We start from the raw sequence: 12384 nt of genomic DNA on the forward strand, positions 1-12384 counted from the left end.
ACAGTTGCTACTTGGAGACTCTTGTGATGTGAAAGATGTTTCGCCCACATTCTCTGTTCACTTATTAACGGTCTCCAGATTTCGGGAATGCAGATGCTGCTCTTTTGTGTGCTTCGTTTCCGCAGTCATTATTTCCGTTTCCACTCCGTGGAAAGTTATGCCGATTTGCGAAGTGTAGCTGTCTCATAGCGGATAGTGGGACGCATCACTACTGTGAACTTTATTCGGTAACAGAAGAGTTTCGTCAGCGTGATGGGGGACATCGAGGCGTCGGATAGTAACCGGTCACGACAGACCGTAATTCATTCACTTCTGCCGAGTAAAGAATTCATCTCCTCCCGAAAAGGACTACTGCTGCTCGGTGAAGTGGTACGCTTTTCTACCTTTATTTGTTATCCACCCATGATAGCTAGTGTGTAAGTCATAATTGCATTGTTTTGTGGAATTCTATTATTTGTTAAATGTTATTGTCTGTTTGTTTGTTTGTTTTGTTTTTTTCAGCTGGATGCGGACACTTCACATAGAAGTGCTTTCTGCCACTTAAATCTTGGCATTTATTCTTCTGATTTGAGTTTCTTTTTCTTATCGATCTCTTTTTCACTGATTATTCTTCAGGCCTAAGCCTAATTGTCTTTTAATATGTTTGTTCTGAAAAGTTTCTGTTTCTTTGATAAATTAGCTGTTTTCTACAGTATGATATAAGCTATAGGTCAAACGCTTTCAAACGTTCCTCGTTCATCTGGAGGGGAGTTTTATAGTAGTGGCTTTTTTATAGAGGTCACCAAACCTCCTTGATATTGTATGCAAAATATTTGGTCCCACTTTATATGAAGTGGCTTTAAGTAGGTTATTATGTAGGCTACTTACATTGAAATTAATAATTTGATACAATGGACTTATTGTGTCCATGAGGCCTACATGTTTGTAGCCTACATGTTTAAAAAATACCTGCATGTAATTACAGCTGTAATTAGTTTATGTATAATTACATTTGTATACACTGTTGAATCTTCCCTTACACTTTAACCCACCCTTAAACCGACCCATACTACCACACCTGTCCCTAACCTTAGCCTTATCACACCTCAATAGCAGCAAAAGTGTTTTACAATACAACATGAACACAATAAGTACATTGTACTTATTTGTCGATGTAAGTACATAGTAGGCTACTTAAAGCCACTTAAAATAAAGTGGGACCAAATATTTTGCTGTGCTAAACAAATAATTAGGCTAATATTGTGTTATTTATAGTTCAGACAAAAATGTGGCCATTTGTTAGGCCTATATTTGTTCTTCGCCAATGCCAAGTAGCCTAGTTCCATAAGAGTTGGATAATAAAATAATAAAATAAATAATAAGGTTGTCATGAAATTCAAATTTTATGGAAATTTATTTTTACAAACATTCAACACAAAGTGTGCACATCCAAAGGGCAAAAAAAGAAAGAAAAAAAAACCTTAATGAGGGTGCTCAACCACAGAAATTTGCAAAAAGAAAGAGAAAAGCTGGCACACCACAGCTCCAGAAATAGAAAAATATTAATTTATGTTCTCACCACAGGTAACATTTGAAGCCTAAAAGCTCCAGGCACGAAAAGCTTGTAGGCTCGAAACGTCACCTGTGGTGAGAACATAAATTAATAATTTTTCTATTTTTGGAGCTGTGGTGTGCCAACTTTTCTCTTCCTTTATGGAAATTTACAGTATTTTCCAAATTCATGTTATAAATCTCATTGTGAACGATTCCATGTTTTTTGTTTTTGTTTTGACTTCGTAATTTTCAATCAGAATGTCATAACTTGATCTTCTGGTGAAAACGACAGACTTCTCTCTGGTGACGTATGCTGGACTTCTCCAATCATTTAGTCTGCTTAAACCCAAACTCATGTTCATCTGCCTCCATTTTTCAGTGCAACGCCCACATCTCAAAATCCAGTCAATAACCAATGGATAGAACCAAGTCCCCACCCTGCATATTTTTTTTTTCGATAAGCCGTAATCAGAGTTGCCAATTCCACTTATAAAACGTGACTTTAGGTTTATTTTTTTGCGCTTTTTTTTGGGGGGGGGGCTTATTTTACAAATATCCTTGTTAGGAAAATCTGACAAGTAACTTAATTTCTTCACATTTGTATTTGCTGTTTTCTTTGATACATTGATGTCTGCTCACAGCTAATAGCCAATCAGTGCTGTAGCGTAATTCGTCCTCCCACATCCTGCCCCCTCCTCACCCTCATTGGATACAAATCACGTTCAGCATGCAGGCATGCGACGTAATCGAAGCGATGATAGTTAGTAGACGTAAATCGACGAATGTGCATTTTCACAAACAATGCCACCAAAAAAGTTACTAATACTAACAGTAGATATGGTTCGAATTTATTTTATTATAAATATTTGGCTATATCACAGGTCCTCCTTAGTGCTCTTGTCTTTTTCTCCTTTTCCATCTCCAAATCTATTCTCCTCACAGATGATTGGAGGATAGTGCATGCTCTCCCGCTTTGTTGCAGTGTGATGATTTTTGTAAAATAACTTCTGTTTTTGCTTTTCAAACTCTGAGTGGTTTCAGTTTAATATGTAGCAGGCTCATTTATTGATAATAAATAATATAATATTGGGCTTGTTTTGGCCTTGTTTTTTGAAGCTGCAGTTAATTATCTGTCTAAAACAGACATTTCAACTTAAAAAAAAAAGAAGCTCAATCCAATTCATGCACTGCTGTTATATATAAAGTATTTATAATGATTATATATAATCAAGATTGCTGACTGGAAATAACTGTTGTTTTATAAAAATATATTTATATTTGGCTTCTCAGGCTATATGATTGAGGTTGATACTTAGGCTTTACAATAAATGCCCGTCTACACTAAGGACAATAACTATATATTTTTAATAATCGTTTTAATTCTTTGAGAATAGGAAAGTCCACACCGCAACTACGGTATAATGATAATGACACAGAGAAACGATATAATTGGAATCACTTTCAGAATGATTTTTTCCAGCTAATGAATAATAATAATAATAATAATAAAAAAAAACATTGACAGCCAATCAGGCAGTGTTTAAAGTGTTAGAAGCAGCTTCCTGTTAAGGCAGATATTGATCAGACTGATGTTTTGTCTTATAGGTCAAGTAGAGTGTGTGGCCATTGAAAATGTGTTCTGATATACAGTGGTGTGAAAAAGTGTTTGCCCCCTTCCTGATTTCTTATTTTTTTGCATGTTTGTCACACTTAAATGGTTCAGATCATCAAACAAGTTTAACCCTCTGATGGTCTTCGTTTAGGAGTCACGTTCGTGGCCTTCCCGGTCAGAAGTGACCGGACACCTAAAAATGAAACTTCCTCCATCCCAGTAAAAACCAATGCAATTTATTTTTGTTCTATAATATTTATTCTTTTTAATTTAGTATTTTGAGACAATTTGATTGAACTTATTAATATTTATGCAATATTTATAGTCCATTTTTTGCCATTGGAAATAATGATTTTTTTTCTTTCTTTTTTTTCTATGCAGTATTTTCGGTTAAAATAGAGACTAGGCTTTCAGAAAAAAATAAAAAATAAAAAAAATAAATCAATTTATTAAACATAAAATTAAATAAATCATGTTATTGCATGGGTTTACCACTAGATGCCTGTATAGCTCTAAATGGAGACGCTTGTGAATTCTAGTTGTTTTTGGACCAAATTACTTACTTTTAAGATGTGGATTGAATGTATTTTTTTTAGAAATTCTCAAATAATACTTTTTGCCAAGGTTTATAACATTTTATTAATTATTATTTTAATAATTTTAATAATTATTATATTAATTATATATATATATATATATATATATATATATATATATATATATATATATTATAATTATTAATTATGTTATGTTTTTTACTCTTGATGTTTTAGAGTTTCACCCCTTCATTGCTGAGCACTTTTTTTCTGCATCGTGGCCGATTTGTAGAAAATGTTTGTGTTTTTGTCAATTTCCCATTCATTTCCTATGGGGGTCGTTTTTGACCGAACACCAAAATCATGACTAATTTTTTTACGACCACTTAGCATGCTCGGATCATGAACTACATTTTTTTTGTGTTCACATACCAAATGCCAGAAAAGTCACCAAGTTTCGTAACATTCCGATGAAGCTGTGATTTTTAAAAATTCAAAACAGATTTTTTGTAATCTGAATTTATTGGTGTGTATGTGTATAAAAGTGTGTTTCTATGTGTGTGTGTGTGTGTGGGTTTGAATTTTTTGCACTCTTGATGTTGTAGAGTGTCACCCCTTTACTGCGGTGTACTTTTTTTTTAGAATCGTGGCTGATTTGTAGATTGTACAGACAAAAATTCAGAGAATTTTTGTGTTTTTGTAAATTTCCCATTCATTTCCTATGGGTCGGTCATTTTTGACCGAAGACCACGAGTGTGAGTATTTTTTTTACGACCACTTAGCATGCTCGGATCATGACCTCAATTTTTTTTTGTATTCACATATCTAATTCCATAAAAGTCACCAAGTAGGCTATCATAACCTTCCGATGAAGCTGTGATTTTTAAAAATTCAAAACAGAAAATTATTCTGTCAGAAATGACCGAGGACCATCAGAGGGTTAAATATTAGTCAAAGATAACACAAGTAAACACAAAATGCAGTTTTTAAATGAAGGTTGTTATTATTAAGGGAAAACAAAATCCAAACCTACATGGCCCTGTGTGAAAAAGTGTTTGCCCCACCTGTTAAAACATAAATTAACTGTGGTTTATCACACCTGAGTTCAATTTCTCTAGCCACACCCAGGCCTGATTACTGCCACACCTGTTCTCAATCAAGAAATCACTTAAATAGGACCTGCCTGACAAAGTGAAGTAGGTAAAATATGGACTAAGCAAGAGAAGTTTTCTGTGGTAAATTATTATAATCCATGTAGAAGATTAGATGGTGATAAATTAAATCAGATTGTTGAACTAGCAAGTGACCGCATTGTTTTATGTGGAGATTTTAATGCCCATAGTTCATTATGAGGAGGAGGGAAAACTGATTTAAATGGGCTAATTATAGAACAGTTGTTGGATGAGTTTGATCTGGTATGCATTAATGATGGGAGAAGCACAAGAATAGATGTTCACACAGGTAAAAGTTCAGCACTTGATTTAACACTAGTGTCAAAAGAGGTGGCAGGTATTTGTGAGTGGGAGTTATGGGAGGACTCTACTATGGGTAGTGATAATTTTCCTGTTTTATGTAAGTTATGTGTGAGAAAGGATGAGAGGGAAGAAGGAAGAGAGGAAAAATGGATATTAAATAAGGCTATGTGGGGTAAATTTGAATATTTATGTGAGGAGGTGAGTAGTGAAATTGATTTAAGCCAGGATATAGATGAAATTGATGGAAAATTTAAAGAAGTAGTGATTAGAGTGGCTAACTTATGTATTCCAAAAAGCAAAGGAAAAATGAATAGGAAACCAGTTCCATGGTGGACGGAAGAGTGTGGGAAAAGCATTAAAGTAAGAAATAAGGCATTTAAAATGCTGAAGAATAATCTTAACTTCCAAAGATTAATAGAATACAAAAAGGCCCAAGCTCAAGTTAGGAAAGTAGTAAAGAAGGCAAAAAGAGACAGTTGGAGAGAATATTGTAATAAAATAGGTAGAACGACTCCATTAGGAAATGTGTGGGGAATGATAAGGAAAATGAGGGGAATTAGAAAAGACTGGCAGTTTCCAGTTTTAAAAGCAGGAGAAACCATAGCAGTAACAAATAGGGAAAAAGCTGATATTATAGCTAAGGCCTTGGTTGAAATTCATAGTTCTAATAATCTGTCAGAGGCTGGAAAAAGAAGAAGAGAAGTGACTAGAGATGCATACCCAGAGGCACTAATAAGAAAGGAAAGTACAGAGGATGCTATGGATTCCCCTTTTACATTAAGCGAAATGAAACGGGCAATAGATAAAGCTAAGGTAACTGCTCCAGGAAAAGATCAGATTAGTTATAGTATGTTGAAACAGTTTGGAATATTAATGCAAATGAAACTTTTAGGTTTATATAATAAGAGCTGGGAAGAAGGGAGATTACCAATAAGTTGGAAAGAGGCTATTATTATACCTATAGCAAAACCAGGTAAGGATTCAACGAATCCAGCAAACTACAGGCCCATTGCCCTTACGTCGCATGTTGGGAAAATTATGGAACGGATGATTGTAGAAAGAATGACATTTTATATAGAAAGTAAATATCTTTTATCCCTTTATCAAAGTGGTTTTAGGAAAGGACGGGGAACAATGGACCCTGTGGTTTGCTTGGAAACAGGAATTAGAAAAGCTATGATAAATAAGGAATCGGTTATGGCAGTTTTCTTGGATGTGGAAAAAGCTTATGATATGGAAAGAGGGGCTATTGATTAAATTAGATAAAATGGGTATTAAGGGAAGAGCTTTTAATTGGGTCAAAAGTTTTTTATCTGAAAGGTATATTCAGGTTAAAATTGGTGCTTCAGTGTCTAATAAATTCAAAGTAGATAATGGGACCCCGCAGGGTAGTGTGATAAGCCCATTACTTTTCTCTATTATGATCAATGATGTTTTTAGTAAAATAAAGTATGATATTGGGAAGTCATTATTTGCTGATGACGCTGCCCTTTGGAAAAATGGTAAGAGCTTATTTTTAGTTCAAGAGAAGATACAGGAAGCAGTAGGTTTAATTGAAGAATGGTCTTATTCATGGGGTTTTAAATTCTCAGTGGAAAAGACAAAGATGATGGTTTTTACTCAAAAGAGGGATAAAGATGCTAAGGTGTTATTGTATGGGAATCAAATTGAGCAGGTAAATTACTTTCGGTTTTTAGGGGTAACATTTGACTCTAAACTAACTTGGACAGAGCAGGTAAGGAAAGTAGAGGAAAAGTGTAAGAAGATTTTAAATATAATGAGGTGCTTAACTGGGAAAGAGTGGGGTTCTAGTAAAGGAGCCTTAAGAGGGGTGTATGTGGCTTTAATAAGACCAGTGATGGAATATGGAAGTATAGTGTTTAGATCTGCGTCGAAAACATCATTAAAGAGACTGGAAATTATACAAAATCAAGCACTGCGAATTTGTTGTGGAGCCATAAGGTCCTCACCGGCTTGTGCATTGCAAGTTGAGGTGGGCGAGCTTCCATTAAGTTTAAGATTTGAGCAACTGATGATGAACTATTGGACTAATCTAAAAGGTCATAATGAAAGATGGCATCCTACAGTTAAGTGTCTTATCCCTTGTTGGGAAAGTGGGAAGGCTAAGATAGAATGCTTTGCTTGGGCATCTAGTAAAATAGCAATTGAAATGAAATTGCAGGAGAATAAGTTCAGTCCTAATGTTCCTTTTTCAAGTACGCCGCCTTGGTTGTTTTCGCCACTAATTATAGACTTCTATATTCAAGGAGAAATAAAAAGACTTAATGGGAAAGGAAACTGGGTAGAAAAAGTGGAGGACAGAATAAGGTCTATATATAATACATTTATAGCTGCATTTACGGATGGCTCAAAAGATCCTAAGAGTGGTGTTACTGGTTTTGCATTCACTATTCCAGAATTAAAGATAAATGTTAAGGAAAGAACCTCTGATCATTTGACAGTATTTACTGTGGAAATGTTAGCTATTTTAAGGGTATTACAGTGGGTAGAGGAAAACAAAATTACCAAGGTTTTAATTTTCTCTGATAGTTTATCATCATTAATGTCTCTTCAGTCGTTATCATCTAATAGTAGACTTGATATTGTGTACGAAATATATGAGACTGTATATAGACTGCAACATATTAATGCAGCGGTCAGATTTTTGTGGATTCCGGCTCATAGGGGGATTGAGGGAAATGAGACAGCAGATATGTTGGCTAAGCAAGCTTTGAAACTCGACAGAATTACAAAAGTGGCACTAAGTAAAGCTGAAGTTAAAGTAAAAATAAAGGAAAATATTATGAAGACATGGCAGAGACAATGGGATGAAGGGAAGAAAGGGCGACATTTATACAATATTGTGCAAGAAGTAGGGAAAAGGAAATCTATAGATCGATGTACTAGAGAAAGTAGCATTATTTCGAGGTTGAGATTAGGACATACTGGATTAAATAAAACTATGTATTTATTGAAAAAGCACCCTTCAGGTTTGTGTGATTGTGGAAGGGGAGAGGAATCAGCTGAACATGTGATTAGTGAATGTGTTAAATATGAAAATCAAAGGATAAAATTAAAAGAGGAATTACTGAAATTTGAGGAAAATATGTTGAACCTTAAAAATCTTTTTAAAATTGGAGAGCAGATAATGGGAGCTTTGTTTAACTTTTTGAAAGAAACTGGTTTAATGAAAAGGATTTAATGATTGGTGAAGTTATTATAAAGGTAGAAAGAAGATAAAGTAAAGTTTTTTGTTGTTTTTTAATCTATCGTGATAAGATGCTTACATTTCTGGCCCACACTCCAGCACAGTAGGTGGCGGATATGCACCTTAAATGCCGGTTGCCACCCGCCAATAAAAGAAAGAAGAAGAAGAAGAAGAAGTGAAGTAGGTAATAGAGAAAGAGTAGGATACAGAATGTTAATAGAATACATATTTACTACAGGATTAAGTGAAAGGATTTAATATAGAATAAGGATGCTTTGGTCTATTCCAGATTTCATAGGCCGGTCTGGAGGAGCTGAACACGCAGCGCCAGATCGGATATGGGAGATGGAATGAGATGGAGCATCAAATAATTATATATAAGGATTGATATGTGAGGAAGAGGCAAGTGAGAATGAAAAAAGGAAAGAAAAAAAAAAGGAAAAACTGATAATAAGAAATCATGACTGCATAACAGCAAAGGCAGGTGGCGGTATGCACTGAGAATGCAATGCGCCAAAAAAACGAAAGAAGAAGAAGAAGTGAAGTAGACCAAAAGATCTTCAAAAGCTAGACATCATGCTGAGATCCAAAGAAATTCAGGAACAAATGAGAAAGAAAGTAATTGAGATCTATCAGTCTGGAAAAGGTTATAAAGCCATTTCTAAAGCTTTGGGACTCCAGCGAACCACAGTGAGAGCCATTATCCACAAATGGCGAAAACATGGAACAGTAGTGAACCTTCCCAGGAGTGGCCCGCCGACCAAAATTCCCCCGAGAGCGCAGCAACGACTCATCCAAGAGGTCACAAAAGGTCAGTGTTCATGGCAGAGTTCCAAGACAAAAACCACTGCTAAGCAAAAAGAACATTAAGGCTCGTCTCATTTTTGCCAGAAAACATCTTGATGATCCCCAAGACTTTTGGGAAAATGCTCTGTGGACTGACGAGACAAAAGTTGAACTTTTTGGAAGGTGTGTGTCCCATTACATCTGGTGTAAAAGTAACACCGCATTTCAGAAAAAGAACATACAGTACCAACAGTAAAATGTGGTGGTGGTAGTGTGATGGTCTGGGGCTGTTTTGCTGCTTCAGGACCTGGAAGACTTGCTGTGATAAATGGAACCATGAATTCTGCTGTCTACCAAAAAATCCTGAAGGAGAATGTCGGGCCATCTGTTCGTGAAGCGGAAGCGAACTTGGGTTCTGCAGCAGGACAATGATCCAAAGCACACCAGCAAGTCCACCTCTGAATGGCTGAAGATAAACAAAATGAAGACTTTGGAGTGGCCTAGTCAAAGTCCTGACCTGAATCCTATTGAGATGCTGTGGCATGACCTTAAAAAGGCTCAAAAACCTTCCAATGTGGCTGAATTACAACAATTCTGCAGAGATGAGTGGGCCAAAATTCCTCCACAGCGCTGTAAAAGACTCATTGCAAGTTATCGCAAACGCTTGATTGCAGTTGTTGCTGCTAAGGGTGGCCCAACCAGTTATTAGGTTTAGGGGGCAATCACTTTTTCACACAGGGCCATGTAGGTTTGGATTTTGTTTTCCCTTAATAATTACAACCTTCATTTAAAAACTGCATTTTGTGTTTACTTGTGTTATCTTTGACTAATATTTAAACTTGTTTGATGATCTGAAACATTTAAGTGTGAAATCAGGAAGGGGGCAAACACTTTTTCACATCACTGTATATTCTTCACAGAAAATGAGCCAAGGCCAATGAGTCTGAGTTTGAAAAAATAAGTAATCGTATCATTTTTCTTTTGATAAAAAATGACCACCATACAAGGGTTAAATAAAAACGCATCCTCGTGTTTCCTGTCTCCTCAGGTGCTGTCGTTCATCTGCTTTGTGTGCTTTGCTGCTTCAACAGCAGCTGCCTTCGTCACCGCTCCCTTCATTGAGTTCTTGGCGGCCCTCTTCCTACTGTTTGCTTATTCTACAAAGTTCAATGAGAGATTTAAGGGCTTTCACTGGCCCCTCATGGTAAGTTTACTGACCTACAAACAAAATGACTGTGCTGGATCAAATTATACTACCAAAATTCCGTCCTCCTTTCCAAATCTCCATGTCTGTTGTTTCATCAAGGACTTCCTGCGCTGTGTCAGCGCCTCCATTATCTTTTTCATCATCTCTATAATATCTGTGTCCAAATATCCGGATGGAGCCTCAAAGGCTGCTGGGGTAGGCTCACATCAGTTCAGTCAAATTATCTTTATCACCACCATCAGTGACAGCACTGTTTATCTATGATTATAGTTGCTGCATGTGACTCAGTTGTGTGATGTTTAGACTGGTCTCATGTGTCTTTCACTTCTTAGGTCTTTGGCTTTGTTGCCACAATAATCTTCGCCCTGGACTTTTATTTCATCTTTAATGAACTGGCCAATTTCCTCAAGGGAGGCGACTCCAGTGATGAACCGCCAAACACACAAGGTATTTAATAACTTTATAAACAATCATCCACAGTGTAGCGTTTACTCTAGTTATGTGACTAGGCAGGCTGAACTCCTTCAGTATCATATATGAATTAACCCTTGCTACAAGCAATCTGTATTAGTAATTCTCATGCATTAAACTTACAGTGCAGTTTTTTTTTTTTTTTTACTTGGAATTCCCCATCTATTTTTTTCTTCTTCCTGTTGTTATTCAGAGAATGTCCTCCTTCATTTCTCTTCCATAATAACATATTCTTCTTCCTCACAGATGATGACTCAGACTCTGACTCTGACTAAAGCTGTGTTTGTGTCCAAAATCCTGGTGTGTGACCACTACAATGCCTGATAACCAAAACAGACTCTTTGATATAACTTTTTTATTATTTGTTCTGAAATTCATTACAAAATTTTGAACTTTTTGTCACCAGAATTAAACAATGTATTTCAAATGTTACATCACAGAATAGAAGCTTTATCCCGGTACAGTTCTGTATATACATCCATACAATCGAAGTCCCTCTCATTTGAATTTCCAAAAACTGTGAATTATTCCAGTGAAAAAGTTTCACATCAATCAAGCCTATTGATGTTTTTTTTTTTTTTTTTTTTTTTTTTAAGAAAGGGCAGTATTGTACCATTTATCATGTTTATATACTGCCTCCAACAGCTTCAGTTCGCTTTCAGTTTTTACATTATGTACGAGCCTTTTTCTATTTCTTTATTTGGGAGCTGTGTGTGTTTACTAATTAGAACTATTTTGGGAGAATATTTTCTCAAAATATGTTCTCTTAAATTGTCTTTTAAAACAATTATCCATGACGTGGTGATGAAGCCCTGGATTTGGAATAATAATGTTTTGTAGCAATCAAATAAGTTTACATCATACATGAAATTGGCAGGTGGTTGGCTGGCCACAGTCGCCTGTCTCATTTCCACACGTCTACACATTGGTGTTAGTCTTGTAATATTGATATAATGCCAAAAGCACTGCAAAAAAGGCAAGATTTGTCTCATCGTGCTCACCTAGCACCTATGTACTTTTCTTACAGTGGCACTGCTCAGCTATTGAACCTGTATTATAAATGTGAGCTTCAGCAGTGTATGGGAGTGTCTCCTGGTTTACTATAGTATTTTAAGGCATGTTGCATGCATCCACATTCCACCTTCTAGTGTTTCTGTGAAGAGTGGATATGCTTTAATAACATGCACTGTCAGATTACCACATCAATAAATATTTTTTTGTGCAATTTTTGTAGTATTGTTTGTTTTTTGAGCAAATAATGTTGCCCAGTCAGTTTGAATGTTAGAAGCAAAATGTGATCTAGAGTTTGTTTGTGTATTTCAGTAGATCTGATTTAAAGTCTCCCTGTAGTCAATAATTGTATCCCTTAAAACTAATTTTTGATCACCAAAATGACATATTTAAACGTTTTTTTTTTTTTCGTTTTTTTTACTTATGTATTTTCACATGGTTTGTCTTAAAGCATATTAAAAACACCACAGACATATAAACAACATTAAAACTTGATTTTCACCACAGGGGGTCTTTAAATGCAGTGGATTCCATATAAATGCTGT

General features: G+C 35.7%; 1 protein-coding gene across 1 annotated transcript; it reads left to right on the forward strand.

Moving 5' to 3' along the window:
- The first annotated feature begins 128 nt into the window (after window positions 1–128).
- Window positions 129–12053, forward strand: cmtm3 (CKLF-like MARVEL transmembrane domain containing 3). The gene is made up of 5 exons (XM_084109737.1): window positions 129–369; window positions 10199–10354; window positions 10457–10552; window positions 10690–10804; window positions 11075–12053. Exons 1-5 carry the CDS (start codon window positions 253–255, stop codon window positions 11101–11103), a joined length of 513 nt encoding a protein of 170 aa, XP_083965863.1. The 5' UTR covers window positions 129–252; the 3' UTR covers window positions 11104–12053.
- The last annotated feature ends 331 nt before the right edge of the window (window positions 12054–12384 follow it).

This window comes from Abramis brama, assembly GCF_963993115.1.
Source record: "Abramis brama genome assembly, chromosome: 3".
NCBI lineage: Eukaryota > Metazoa > Chordata > Actinopteri > Cypriniformes > Leuciscidae > Abramis > Abramis brama.

Excerpts from the sequence above, each read along its gene's own strand:
- cmtm3 (XM_084109737.1), top strand. The coding sequence starts at position 253 with ATGGGGGACATCGAGGCGTCGGATAGTAACCGGTCACGACAGACCGTA. Across the intron at positions 370-10,198 it reads TACTGCTGCTCGGTGAAGTG|GTGCTGTCGTTCATCTGCTT; the intron begins GTACGCTTTTCT and ends CTGTCTCCTCAG. Across the intron at positions 10,553-10,689 it reads GAGCCTCAAAGGCTGCTGGG|GTCTTTGGCTTTGTTGCCAC; the intron begins GTAGGCTCACAT and ends TTCACTTCTTAG.